This window comes from Panulirus ornatus, chromosome 21 (genome assembly GCF_036320965.1).
Source record: "Panulirus ornatus isolate Po-2019 chromosome 21, ASM3632096v1, whole genome shotgun sequence".
NCBI lineage: Eukaryota > Metazoa > Arthropoda > Malacostraca > Decapoda > Palinuridae > Panulirus > Panulirus ornatus.
Genome location: NC_092244.1, coordinates 2186244 through 2201121, shown reverse-complemented (window position 1 = coordinate 2201121; position 14878 = coordinate 2186244). Strand labels below are relative to the sequence as shown.

General features: G+C 42.2%; 1 protein-coding gene across 1 annotated transcript in view; it reads left to right on the top strand.

Annotated features, from left to right (window-relative positions):
* Window positions 1–14878, top strand: part of LOC139756229 (uncharacterized) — a 256352-nt gene that overhangs the window by 20494 nt on the left and 220980 nt on the right. The window contains exon 2 of the mRNA XM_071675386.1: window positions 5518–5643. Coding sequence (XP_071531487.1) covers window positions 5518–5643 — 126 coding nt within the window. The remainder of the gene's footprint in view (window positions 1–5517; window positions 5644–14878) is intronic.

The window sequence follows — 14878 nt, the reverse complement described above, 5'->3', positions numbered from 1 at the left end:
AATGGTAGATGAGATTAGAAGATTGAGGGACAGGTGGTGAAGTAATCATTAGTGTCTCATTGTTTGTAATTATTGTTAGGACATGTTCGACCTGCCTCCTTGTTTCTGTCTGTCCAATGAACAAAGCGAAAGCAAATTAGGCTGCGAGGTGCTTATTCAAATTCGCTCGTTTGCTAGTTAATTGCAGCTTAGCAGGGTTTTAATGTGTAACTCTTGGGAGATGCAGAAATTAATCAGTAACTTTTCTTTTTTAGTTATTATACACTGCATAGCAAGTCGTACAGTGAAATATAAGGTGTCAGGTGCTGCTTCAGTTTAATTATTATTTGTAATTTGAGTAGAGTGCTAGAAGTATTGATATTATCAAAAGTGCCTCCTACAATTTCCAAGAAACCAGTTCCAAAGCCTTTTCCCTCTTGGTTGATTCTGTCTGCTGGCTAAAAATGAACACATCACATAACTGAAATACCTGTTTTTGATCCATTTCTACTTTAGATGGTACAGGCCAAGAGCTCCTCCGAGGATTGCACTCAGTCCTGACACAAATCTTTTACCATGCATAATACCCATCAAATTGTTTAAGACCTAAAACATATTAATGTTACTCTTCCTCCCTTGTGTTCTTTATACCTTTACCACCTTTATACCTATAACTATGGGCACCATTGTACTGAAAACTACACCATTTAACCCAGATGCTACTCAAACTCAGGTCTTCACTTTTGCCCTAATTTCTACAAAAATTCATACCAACCAAACACTTCTATACTAATATCCACCTATCCATTCATGGTTGTCCACTGTAAGAGGTTCTCCTCTTTATTTAGTTCCTAGGTACCCTCTCAAAGTTCTCCTTATACTGTATCCTCAATATCCTATTTCCCCATTTATAATTGGCACATCCAGTACCGTAAACCTTCGATTTAACAGACTTCAGTATAATAGATTGCAAATTTAACGTTCAAATGATCATACAGTACATTGATAATTATTTAGAAAGTAAAAAAAAATTAAAAAACCTCAAATGCTGCACCATGCGCATTTCATATTGCACTTGTTTCTGGTAATGTGGGGTAGACTCACTTTGTTTTGGTCTCAGTCTTTTTCAAGCTATCATGCTGTCAGGCTGCATACATTGTTTTTGTTGTTTCAGAATTGTGACATTATTGATTAAATGATTTTGCAATCCTTACAATTCAAAATGGAATCAATTGGATGTAAGAGGTGAAATCAGCTAGGCCATCTTCACATTTATTATAAAGAAGTATCCTTTCACAGGTGGCATCACCTCCCACCTTTCACATACCACATGCATCTTTTGCACAAACCATCACTGCTTCCCTAAATACATCCCATTCCTCCCCCACTTTCCTTAGGTCATTTGCTCTCACCTTTTGCCATTTTGCACTCAATCTCTCCTGGTATTTCCTCACACAAGTCTCCTTTCCATGTTCACTTACTCTCACCACTCTCTTCTCATGAACATTCTCTCTTCTTTTCTGAAAACCTCTACAAATCTTCACCTTCGCCTTTACAAGATAGTGATCAGACATCCCCCCTAGCTGCCCCTCTCAGTACATTAACATTCAAAAGTCTCTGTTTCACATGTCTATCAATTAACGCATAATCCAATAACACCCTCTGGGCTTCTCTCATACTCACATATGTATACTTATGCATATCTCTCTTTTTGCACCAGATATTCCCAATCACCAGTCCTTTATCAGCACAAAAATCCACAAGCTCTTCCCCTTTTCCATTTACAATGCTGAACACCCCATGTCCTCCAATTGTACCCTCATCTCCCACATTACTTACCTTTGCATTCAAATCACCGATCACTATAAACTGGTCTCATGCATCAAAACTGCTAACACACTCACTCAGCTGCTCCCAAAACACTTGCCTCATGATCTTTCTTTTCATGACCAGGTGCATAGGCATCAACATTCACTCATCTCTCTCCATTCACTTTCAGTTTGTCCCATATCAATCTAGAGTTTACTTTTTTGCTCTCTATCACATATTCCCACTACAACTGCTTCAGGAGTAGTGTTACTCCTTCCTTTGCTCTTTTCCTCTAGCCGACCCCAGACTTTACTCCCAAGACCTTCCCAAACCACTCTTTCCCTTTACCCTTGAGCTTCATTTCACTCAGAGCCAAAACATCCAGATTTCTTTCCTCAGACATACTACCTATCTCTCCTTTTTTTTTTTTTTTTTTTTCTCATGGTTACATCCACACACATTCAGACACCCCAGTCTGAGCCTTCGAGGAGGATGAGCACTCCCCACGACTCCTTCTACTGTTTCCCCTTTTAAAAATTTCAAGACAAGGAGTGGGTTCCATTCCCCCACTCCCGTCTCCTTTAGTCACCTTCTACGACATGCAGGGAATATGTGGGAAGTATTCTTTCTCCCCTATCCCCAGGGATTTTTTTTTTTTTTTTTTTTTTTTTTCTGTTGTCTCCCGCGTTTGCGAGGTAGCGCAAGGAAACAGACGAAAGAAATGGCCCAACCCACCCCCATACACATGTATATACATACGTCCACACACGCAAATATACATACCTACACAGCTTTCCATGGTTTACCCCAGACGCTTCACATGCCTTGATTCAATCCACTGACAGCACGTCAACCCCGGTATACCACATCGCTCCAATTCACTCTATTCCTTGTCCTCCTTTCACCCTCCTGCATGTTCAGGCCCCGATCACACAAAATCTTTTTCACCCCATCTTTCCACCTCCAATTTGGTCTCCCTCTTCTCTTCGTTCCCTCCACCTCCGACACATATATCCTCTTGGTCAATCTTTCCTCACTCATTCTCTCCATGTGACCAAACCATTTCAAAACACCCTCTTCTGCTCTCTCAACTACGCTCTTTTTATTTCCACACATCTCTCTTACCCTTACGTTATATGGGAGTGTATTGATTGAGAGGGTGAAGGCATGTACAGAGCATCAGATTGGGGAAGAGCAGTGTGGTTTCAGAAGTGGTAGAGGATGTGTTGATCAGGTGTTTGCTTTGAAGAATGTATGTGAGAAATACTTAGAATAGTAAATGGGTTTGTATGTAGCATTTATGGATCTGGAGAAGGCATATGATAGAGTTGATAGAGATGCTCTGTGGAAGGTATTAAGAATATATGGTGTGGGAGGCAAGTTGTTAGAAGCAGTGAAAAGTTTTTATCGAGGATGTAAGGCGTGTAGGAAGAGAGGAAAGTAATTGGTTCTCAGTGAATGTAGGTTTGCGGCAGGGGTGTGTGATGTCTCCATGGTTGTTTAATTTGTTTATGGATGAGGTTGTTAGGGAGATGAATGCAAGAGTTTTGGAAAGAGGGGCAAGTATACAGTCTGTTGTGGATGAGATAGCTTGGGAAGCGAGTCAGTTTTTGTTCACTGATGATACAGCACTGGTGGCTGATTCATGTGAGAAACTGCAGAAGCTGGTGACTGAGTTTGGTAAAGTGTGAAAGAAGAAAGCTGGGAGTAAATTTGAATAAGAGCAAGGTTATTAGGTACAGTAGGGTTGATGGACAAGTCAATTGGGAGGTAAGTTTGAATGGAGAAAAGCTGGAGGAAGTAAAGTGTTTTAGATATCTGGAAGTGGATTTGGCAGCAGATGGAACCATGGAAGCGGAAGTGAATCATAGGGTGGGGGAGGGGGCAAAAATTCTAGGAGCCTTGAAGAATGTGTGGAAGTCGAGAACATTATCTCTGAAAGCAAAAATGGATATATTTGAAGGAATAGTGGTTCCAACAATGTTATATGGTTGTGAGGCATGGGCTATGGATAGAATTGTGCGCAGGAGGGTGGATGTGCTGGAAATGAGATGTTTGAGGACAATATGTGGTGTGAGATGGTTTGATCGAGTAAGTAATGTAAGGGTAAGAGAGAAGTGTGGTAATAAAAAGAGTGTGGTTGAGAGAGCAGAAGAGGGTGTTTTGAAATGGTTTGGTCACATGGAGAGAAAGAGTGAGGAAAGATTGACCAAGAGGATATATGTGTCAGATGTGGAGGGAACGAGGAGAAGTGGGAGACCAAATTGGAGGTGGGAAGATGGAGTGAAAAAGATTTTGAGTGATTTGGGCCTGAACATGCAGGAGGGTGAAAGGCGTGCAAGGAATAGAGTGAATTGGAACGATGTGGTATACCAGGGTCGACGTGCTGTCAATGGATTGAACCAGGGCATGTGAAGCGTCTGGGGTAAACCATGGAAAGTTTTGTGGGGCCTGGATGTGGAAAGGGAGCTGTGGTTTCGGTGCATTATTACATGACGGCTAGAGACTGAATGTGAACTGATACTTATGTATTTATTATTATTCTTTGTCGCTGTCTCCCATGTTAGCGAGGTAGTGCAGAGAAACTGACGAAAGAATAGCCCAACCCACCTACATACACATGTATATACCTAAACGCCCACAGACGCACATATACATACCTATACATTTCAACGTATACATACAAAGACATATACATACATACACATGTACATATTCATATATGCTGACCTCATCCATTCCCACCGCCACCCCGCCATGCATGAAATGGCACCCCTCTCCCCCCATGTGCACACGAGGTAGCACTAGGAAAAGACAACAAAGGCCACTTTCATTCACACTCAGCCTCTAGCTGTCATGTGTAATGCACCAAAACCACAGCTCCATTTCCACATCCACACCCCACAAAACTTTCCATGGTTTACCCCAGACGCTTCACATTCCCTGGTTTAATCCATTGACAGCATGTCGACCCGGTTATACCACATTGTTCCAATTTCCTCTATTCCTTGCACACCCCTCACCCTCCTCTACCCTCTCTTTTTTAACCATGCATTCCCAATCACCAGGCCGTTTTCAGCACAGATCCACAAGCTCTTCACCATTTCCATTTAGAACACTGATCACCCCATGTACACCAATTATACCCTCATCTGCCACATTACTCACCTTCACATTCAAATCACCCATCACTACAGCTTGGTCTCATGCATCAAAGTTGCTAACACACTCACTCAGCTGCTCCCAAAACACTTGCTTCTCATGATCTTTTTGTCATGACCAGGTGCATAAGCACCCATAATCACCCATCTCTCCCCATCCACTTTCAGTTTTACCCACATAAATGTAGAATTTACTTTCTTATACTCTATCATTTACTCCCACAACTGCTTCAGGAGTAGTGTTACTTCTTCCTTTGCTCTTTTCTTCTCATCAACCCCTGATTTTACTCCTAAGACATTCCCTAACCACTCATCCCCTTTACCCGTGAGCTTCATTTCACTCAGGGCCAAAACATCCAGGTCCTTTCTTCAAACTTGATACCTGTCTCTCCTTTCTTCTCATCTTGGTTACATCCACACTCAATCAGACACCCTAATCAGAGCCTCCAAGGAGGATGAGCACTCTTTACTTGACTCCTCCTTCTGTTTCCCTTTTACAAATTGAATTACAAGGAGGGGAGGGTTTAACTTCATGTGATGAATTTAATCTTATCTTCTTTTCTTGTAGGTTGCTGGACCACAAAAGCTCCCAGTCATGTATTTGATTGACTCCATCATGAAAAACGTTGGCCAGGATTATATCAAACTGTTTGGCCTCAATATTATTACCACATTCAGCTGTGTGTTTGAAAAGGTAAGTCCAGAAGCAAATTACGGTATCTGCAGATTTATGGAGAAGTTGAATATTCTGAGTGCTGAAATGGCAACAAAGCTCTCAGTTTTATGTATTGATATATATATATATATATTTTTTTTTTTTTTTTTTTTTGCCGCTGTCTCCCGCGTTTGCGAGGTAGCGCAAGGAAACAGACGAAAGAAATGGCCCAACCCACCCCCATACACATGTATATACATACGTCCGCACACGCAAATATACATACCTACACAGCTTTCCATGGTTTACCCCAGACGCTTCACATGCCTTGATTCAATCCACTGACAGCACGTCAACCCCGGTATACCACATCGCTGCAATTCACTCTATTCCTTGCCCTCCTTTCACCCTCCTGCATGTTCAGGCCCCGATCACACAAAATCTTTTTCACTCCATCTTTCCACCTCCAATTTGGTCTCCCTCTTCTCCTCGTTCCCTCCACCTCCGACACATATATCCTCTTGGTCAATCTTTCCTCACTCATTCTCTCCATGTGCCCAAACCATTTCAAAACACCCTCTTCTGCTCTCTCAACCACGCTCTTTTTATTTCCACACATCTCTCTTACCCTTACATTACTCACTCGATCAAACCACCTCACACCACACATTGTCCTCAAACATCTCATTTCCAGCACATCCATCCTCCTGCGCACAACTCTATCCATAGCCCACGCCTCGCAACCATACAACATTGTTGGAACCACTATTCCTTCAAACATACCTATTTTTGCTTTCTGAGATAATGTTCTCGACTTCCACACATTCTTCAAGGCCCCCAGAATTTTCGCCCCCTCCCCCACCCTATGATCCACTTCCGCTTCCATGGTTCCATCCGCTGCCAGATCCACTCCCAGATATTTAAAACACTTCACTTCCTCCAGTTTTTCTCCATTCAAACTCACCTCCCAATTGACTTGACCCTCAACCCTACTGTACCTAATAACCTTGCTCTTATTCACATTTACTCTTAACTTTCTTCTTCCACACACTTTACCAAACTCAGTCACCAGCTTCTGCAGTTTCTCACATGAATCAGCCACCAGCGCTGTATCATCAGCGAACAACAACTAACTCACTTCCCAAGCTCTCTCATCCCCAACAGACTTCATACTTGCCCCTCTTTCCAAAACTCTTGCATTTACCTCCCTAACAACCCCATCCATAAACAAATTAAACAACCATGGAGACATCACACACCCCTGCCGCAAACCTACATTCACTGAGAACCAATCACTTTCCTCTCTTCCTACACGTACACATGCCTTACATCCTCGATAAAAACTTTTCACTGCTTCTAACAACTTTCCTCCCACACCATAAGAAAGTAAATTCTTGATTAATATGGGTAAAACTGAAAGTTGATGGAGAGAGGTGGGTGATTATTGGTGCATATGCACCTGGGCATGAGAAGAAAGATCATGAGAGGCAAGTGTTTTGGGAGCAGCTGAATGAGTGTGTTAGTGGTTTTGATGCACGAGACCGGGTTATAGTGATGGGTGATTTGAATGCAAAGGTGAGTAATGTGGCAGTTGAGGGAAAAATTGGTATACATGGGGTGTTCAGTGTTGTAAATGGAAATGGTGAAGAGCTTGTAGATTTATGTGCTGAAAAAGGACTGATGATTGGGAATACCTGGTTTAAAAAGCGAGATATACATAAGTATACATATGTAAGTAGGAGAGATGGCCAGAGAGCGTTATTGGATTACGTGTTAATTGACAGGTGTGCGAAAGAGAGACTTTTGGATGTTAATGTGCTGAGAGGTGCAACTGGAGGGATGTCTGATCATTATCTTGTGGAGGCTAAGGTGAAGATTTGTATGGGTTTTCAGAAAAGAAGAGTGAATGTTGGTGTGAAGAGGGTGGTGAGAGTAAGTGAGCTTGGGAAGGAGACCTGTGTGAGGAAGTACCAGGAGAGACTGAGTACAGAATGGAAAAAGGTGAGAACAATGGGGGAGGAATGGGATGTATTTAGGGAATCAGTGATGGATTGCAGAAAAGATGCTTGTGGCATGAGAAGAGTGGGAGGTGGGTTGATTAGAAAGGGTAGTGAGTGGTGGGATGAAGAAGTAAGAGTATTAGTGAAAGAGAAGAGAGAGGCATTTGGACGATTTTTGCAGGGAAAAAATGCAATTGAGTGGGAGATGTATAAAAGAAAGAGACAGGAGGTCAAGAGAAAGGTGCAAGAGGTGAAAAAAAGGGCAAATGAGAGTTGGGGTGAGAGAGTATCATTAAATTTTAGGGAGAATAAAAAGATGTTCTTGAAGGAGGTAAATAAAGTGCGTAAGACAAGGGAGCAAATGGGAACTTCAGTGAAGGGCGCAAATGGGGAGGTGATAACAAGTAGTGGTGATGTGAGAAGGAGATGGAGTGAGTATTTTGAAGGTTTGTTGAATGTGTTTGATGATAGAGTGGCAGATATAGGGTGTTTTGGTCGAGGTGGTGTGCAAAGTGAGAGGGTTAGGGAAAATGATTTGGTAAACAGAGAAGAGGTAGTGAAAGCTTTGCGGAAGATGAAAGCCGGCAAGGCAGCAGGTTTGGATGGTATTGCAGTGGAATTTATTAAAAAGGGGGTGACTGTATTGTTGACTGGTTGGTAAGGTTATTTAATGTATGTATGACTCATGGTGAGGTGCCTGAGGATTGGCGGAATGCTTGCATAGTGCCATTGTACAAAGGCAAAGGGGATAAGAGTGAGTGCTCAAATTACAGAGGTATAAGTTTGTTGAGTATTCCTGGTAAATTATATGGGAGGGTATTGATTGAGAGGGTGAAGGCATATTATCCCTGGGGATAGGGGAGAAAGAATACTTCCCACGTATTCCCTGCGTGTCGTAGAAGGCGACTAAAAGGGAAGGGAGCGGGGGGCTGGAAATCCTCCCCTCTCAATTTTTTTTTTTTTAATTTTCCAAAAGAAGGAACAGAGATGGGGGCCAGGTGAGGATATTCCCTCAATGGCCCAGTGCTCTGTTCTTAACGCTACCTCGCTAACGCGGGAAATGGCGAATAGTTTGAAAAAAAAAATATATATATATATATATATATATATATATATATATATAACCATGGAAAGCTGTGTAGGTATGTATATTTGCGTGTGTGGACGTATGTATATACATGTGTATGGGGGTGGGTTGGGCCATTTCTTTCGTCTGTTTCCTTGCGCTACCTCGCAAACGCAGGAGACAGCGACAAAAAAAAAAAATTAAAAAAGTAAAATAAATTAGATGACAGGAAATGAGGGTATTACAAGGATTGTATGGTGGAGGAATTTTGGAGAATAAAGATTACAAGCAATAATATTTTGAGTTTTTAACAGGTGCAGTAGTACTGCAAAAGTGATAACCCAAATGATTTCCAAGTTTAACACAAGAAGAATGGAGGAAGTAACCATTTGGTTTTCTCTGTGAGGGAAGGGGTAAGGACAGTGTTATGTAAAACACTTGAAACCATGTAGGGGAGAAATATGAGAGAATTCACTGGTTACCACATTGGATAGGGGATTATGTATTATGTGAACATTCACTGGGCAGAGCATAATTATATGATAAAGATAAATTTTTGATAATACATGGTTCTGAAAGCAAAATGTCTCAGAATCAGTAGGTAGGCAAATTGATAAGTCCTTTTGAGTTGTATCATAGTTTTCAGAGTTAGCTGCTATGTTTACCAGGCACTGGGAAATCATTCACCATTGTTCATCCTGTCATAACATATTATTGCAAAGGTCCTTGATTTCTGCTTAAACTACATTGGTATAAGACAGCATTATTCACCCAGAGTTTAACAGTCCATTTCAGAACAAGTGCCCCACGATACATCCAGCAGCAACGTATTATAATATCCACACCACCATCATACTTAAAACATGATAGTACTGAAATAATGGAAGCCATGTACAGTGCCCACCAATGAAATTGGCATGAGCAGGCCCATGGCAATTTTATTGACGCACATCACTTTGCCTCACCTAAGATAGTGTTGACATTCACCAGAAAGCAGTGACAACTAAGTGACATGGCAGCATACCACATGAGCCCACCTCAATAGCAGTTAAGCTGTTGTAGGAGGCAGGAGTGTTTTGTTATGGTCCCCACTTATGCCCTGGAATTTTATTGTTTTCCCTTTTCATACCTATACCACCTCCTATGATTTGATATACTCACCATACAAGTGTGAAAATTGCTTTTATTCTTGCAGTTTACAAGGGAAATGAGCCACTTCAGGAAATTTCCCCTATTGCTGGTGTGAGCTTGAAATCAGTACAGTGATGGGTGAAGAAATTTAATGATAGCAGCTTTGCCACCCTGAGAAGGTCGGAAAAACTTCTCCACATACTGTAAATGCTCCTGAATGTCAAGTGGATGCAGAGATCCATGCTTGAGTGCTCAGGAATGTATCAGTAAGGACAGTGGAGCACTGCTTACAGGGGACACTTAAGTACTGGAGCTCTAGGCTGCATCCAAAACCCCTTGTAACTGTAGTCACTAGGAGAAAAGAGTCTTGTGGAATGATAAATCCACTTTTTCTGTGACAGGTGACTGTGGCGAGCATGTTTGCTGGCTGCCAGGCTGTAATCCATTTATCCCTGAGTACATTGCAAGCACTGTAAAGTTCCCTACCTCACTATGGTATGAGTTTGTTTCATTTATTATGAAACTATGAAAAAAAATTACCTCAAGCTACTGTGTAATCATCTCTCAGATTTGTTCAAAATGTGCATGCTGGAGTGTTTAAGCAGGCTGGTCTATTATACTGCCAAACTATTTACAGATTAGCTTAAGGACTGTGAATGGAGTTTTATGGTCATTGGCCCAGGAATCCATCGGACTAGAAATCAGTAGAAAATGTGGGTACTTACAAAAATGAAATTGTGTAATAGGGATACTGTATCACTACTTAAGATGGAGGTGGCCATTTGCAGCCAGGATGTGTGACGTCACCATAATTGTTTAATTTGTTTATGGATGTGGTGGTGAGGGAGTTTAATGCAAGACTCTTAGAGACAGGGCCGAGCATGCAGTTTGTTGGGGATGAGAGGGCCGAGGAAGCGAGTCAGTTGTTCATTGATGATACAGCACTAGTGGCTGATTTGGGTGGGAAACTGCATAAGATGGTGACAGACTTTGGAAAAATGTGTGAAAGGAGAAGGTTGAGAGTGAATGTGAGTGAAAACAAGGTTGTTAGGTTCAGCAGGGTTTAGGGACACGTTATTTGGAAGGTAAGTTTGAATGAGGTTAGGGAGATGAATGCAAGAGTTTTGAAGAGAGGGGCAGGTATGCAGTCTGTTGTGGATGAGAGGGCTTGGAAAGTGTCAATTGTTGTTCACTGATGATACAGCTCTGTGGCTGATTCGGGTGAGAAACTTCAGAAGCTGGTGACTGAGTTAAGTAAAGTGTGTGAAAGAAGAAGCTGAGAGTAAATGTAAATAAGAGCAAGGTTGTTAGGTTCAGTAGGGTTAAGGGACTAGTCAATTGGGAGGAAAGTTTGAATGGAGAAAAACTGGAGGAAGTGAAGTGTTTTAGATATCTGGGAGTGGATTAAGCAGTGGATGGAAGCGGAAGTGAGTCACAGGGTGGGGGAGGGGGCGAAGGTTCTGGGAGCGTTGAAGAATGTGTGGAAGGTGAGAATGTTATCTTGGAGAGCAAAACTGGGTATGTTTGAAGAAATAGTGGTTCCAACTATGTTATATGGTTGCGAGGCATGGGCTTTAGATAGAGTTGTGCAGAGGAGGTTGGATGTGTTGGAAATGGGATGTTTGAGGACAATATGTGGTGTGAGGTGGTTTGATCAAGTAAGTAATGAAAGGGTAAGAGAGATGTGTGGGAATTTAAAGAGTTTGGTTGAGAGAGCAGAAGAGGGTGTATTGAAATGATTTGGTCACATAGAGAGAATGAGTGAGGAGATTGACAAAGAGGATATATGTGTCAAAGGTGGAGGGAACAAGGAGAAGTGGGAGACCAAATTGGAGTTGGAAGGATGGAGTGAAAAGGATTTTGAGCAATCTGTGCCTGAACATACTGGAGAGTGAAAGGCATGCAAGGAATAGAGTGAATTGGAACGATGTGTTATACTGGGGTCAATGTGCTGCCAATGGATTGAACCAGAGCATGTGAAGCGTCTGGGATAAACCATGGAAAGTTTTGTGGGGTCTGGATGTGGAAAGGGAGCTGTGGTTTCGGTGCATTACACATGAAAGCTAGAGACTGAGTGAGAACGAATGGGGCCTTTGTTGTCTTTTCCTAGCTCTACCTCGCGTGCATGAGGGGAGGGGGGGTGCCATTTCATGTGTGGCAGGGTGGCGACGAGGATGGATGAAGGCAGCATGTATGAATATGTGCATGTGTATATATGTATATGTCTGTTTATGTATACGTTGAAATGTATAGGTATGTATATGTGTGGGTGTGTATGTATATACAAGTGTATGTGGGTAAGTTGGGCCATTTTTTCATCTGTTTCCCTGTGCTACCTTGCTAACGTGGGAGATAGTGACAAAGTATGATAGATAGATAAAAGATAAAAGTTTGAATGGAGAAAAATTGGAGGAAGTGAAGTGTTTTAGATATCTGGGAGTGAACTTAGCAGCTTTGCAACCATGGAAGCAGAAGAGAGTCATAGGGTGGGGGAGGGGGCGAAGGTGTTGGGGGCAATGAAGAATGTGTGGAAAGAGCGAATCTCATCTCGGAGGGCAAAAATGGGTATGTTTGAAGGAATAGCTGTTCCAACAATATTACATGGTTGCAAAGCATAATTGTGTGCTGATGATACAGAAATGGTGTATGATTCAAGTGAAACTGCAGAAGTTGGTGACTGAATTTTGAAGTATATGTGAAAGGAGAAAGTTGAGAGTAAATGTGAATAAAAGCAAGGTTATTAGGTTCAGTACTGTTGGGGGACAAGTTAGTTGTACTTAAGTTTGGCGAAAAATTGGAGGAAGTGAAGTGTTTTAGATATTTGGAAGTGGACTTGGCAGCGAATGAAAACATGGAAGTGAGTGATAGGGTGAGCGAGTGGGTGAAGGTTCTGGGAGTGAAGAATGTGTAGAAAGAGATATTTTTATCTCGGAGAGCAGAAATGGGTATGCTTGAAGGAATAGTGGTTCCAACAATATTATATGGTTTCAGTCATGAACAATAGATAGTGTTATGCAGAGGAGGGTGGATGTGTTGGAAATGATATGTTTGATGACAATATGTGGTGTGAGATGGTTTGATTGAGTAACTAATGAAAGGGTAAGCGATGTGTGGTAATAAAACAGAGGATGTGTCGAAATGGTTTGGACATAAGGAGAAAGAATGAGTGAGGGAAGGTTGACAAAGGGTATATGTGTCAGAAGAGCAGGAACAAAGAGAAGCAGGATGGAGTGATAAGGATTTTGAGTGTTTGGTGCTTGAACATGCTGGAGGATGAAAGACATACACAAAATAGAGTGAATTGGAATGATTTGGTATACAGGGGTCGACTTGCCATCAGTGGACTGAACCAGGGCATGTGAAATGTGGGGCAAACCATGGAAAGATCACAGGGGCCTTGATGTGGATAGGGAGCTGTGGTTTCAGTGCATTATGCATGACAGCTAGAGAATGAAATGTGGCCTTTCTTCATCTGTTTCCTGGCATTACCACACTCTTGCTTAGGGTGGTGATGTTCATTCCTGTGGGACAGGGTGGCACCATGATTGGATATAGGCGAGCAAGTATGAATCTGTACATGTTTATATATGTATATGTCTGTGTATGTGTATGTATAAGTTGATACGTACATATATATATATTTTATATTTATTTATTTTGCTTTGTTGCTGTCTCCTGCGTTAGCGAGGTAGCGCAAGGAAACAGACGAAAGAATGGCCCAACCCACCCACATACACATGTATATACATACACGTCCACACACACAAATATACATACCTATACATCTCAATGTACACATATATATACACACACAGACATATACATATATACACATGTACAAAATTCATACTGTCTGCCTTTATTTGTTCCCATCGCCACCCTGCCACACATGGAATAACAACCCCCTCCCCCCTCATGTGAGCGAGGTAGCGCTAGGAAAAGACAACAAAGGCCCCATTCGTTCACACTCAGTCTCTAGCTGTCATGTAATAATGCACCGAAACCAGAGCTCCCTTTCCACATCCAGGCCCCACACAACTTTCCATGGTTTACCCCAGATGCTTCACATGCCCTGGTTCAATCCATTGACAGCACGTCGATCCCGGTATACCACATCGTTCCAATTCACTCTATTCCTTGCACACCTTTCACCCTCCTGCATGTTCAGGCCCCGATCACTCAAAATCTTTTTCACTCCATCTTTCCACCTCCAATTTGGTCTCCCACTTCTCCTCGTTCCCTCCACCTCAGACACACATATCCTCTTGGTCAATCTTTCCTCACTCATTCTCTCCATGTGACCAAACCATTTCAGAACACCCTCTTCTGCTCTCTCAACCAAACTCTTTTTATTTCCAGACATCTCTCTTACCCTTACATTACTTACTCGATCAAACCACCTCACACCACATATTGTCCTCAAAGATCTCATTTCCAGCACATCCACCCTCCTGCGCACAACTCTATCCATAGCCCATGCCTCGCAACCATACATCATTGTTGGAACCACTATTCCTTCAAACATACCCATTTTTGCTTTCCTAGATAATGTTCTCGACTTCCAAACATTCTTCAAGGCTCCCAGAATTTTTGCCCCCTCCCCCACCCTATGATTCACTTCTGCTTCCATGGTTCCATCCGCTGCCAAATCCACTCCCAGATATCTAAAACACTTTACTTCCTCCAGTTTTTCTCCCTTCAAATTTACCTCCCAATTGACTTGACCCTCACCCCTACTGTACCTAATAACCTTGCTCTTATTCACATTTGTTCTTAACTTTCTTCTTTCACACACTTTACCAAACTCAGTCACCAACTTCTGCAGTTTCTCACATGAATCAGCCACCAGCGCTGTATCATCAGCGAACAACAACTGACTCACTTCCCAAGCTCTCTCATCCACAACAGGCTGCATACTTGCCCCTCTTTCCAAAACTCTTGCATTCACCTCCCTAACAACCCCATCCATAAACAAATTAAACAACCATGGAGACATCACACACCCCTGCTGCAAACCTACATTCACTGAGAACCAATCAATTACCTCTCTTCCTACATGTACACATGCCTTACATCC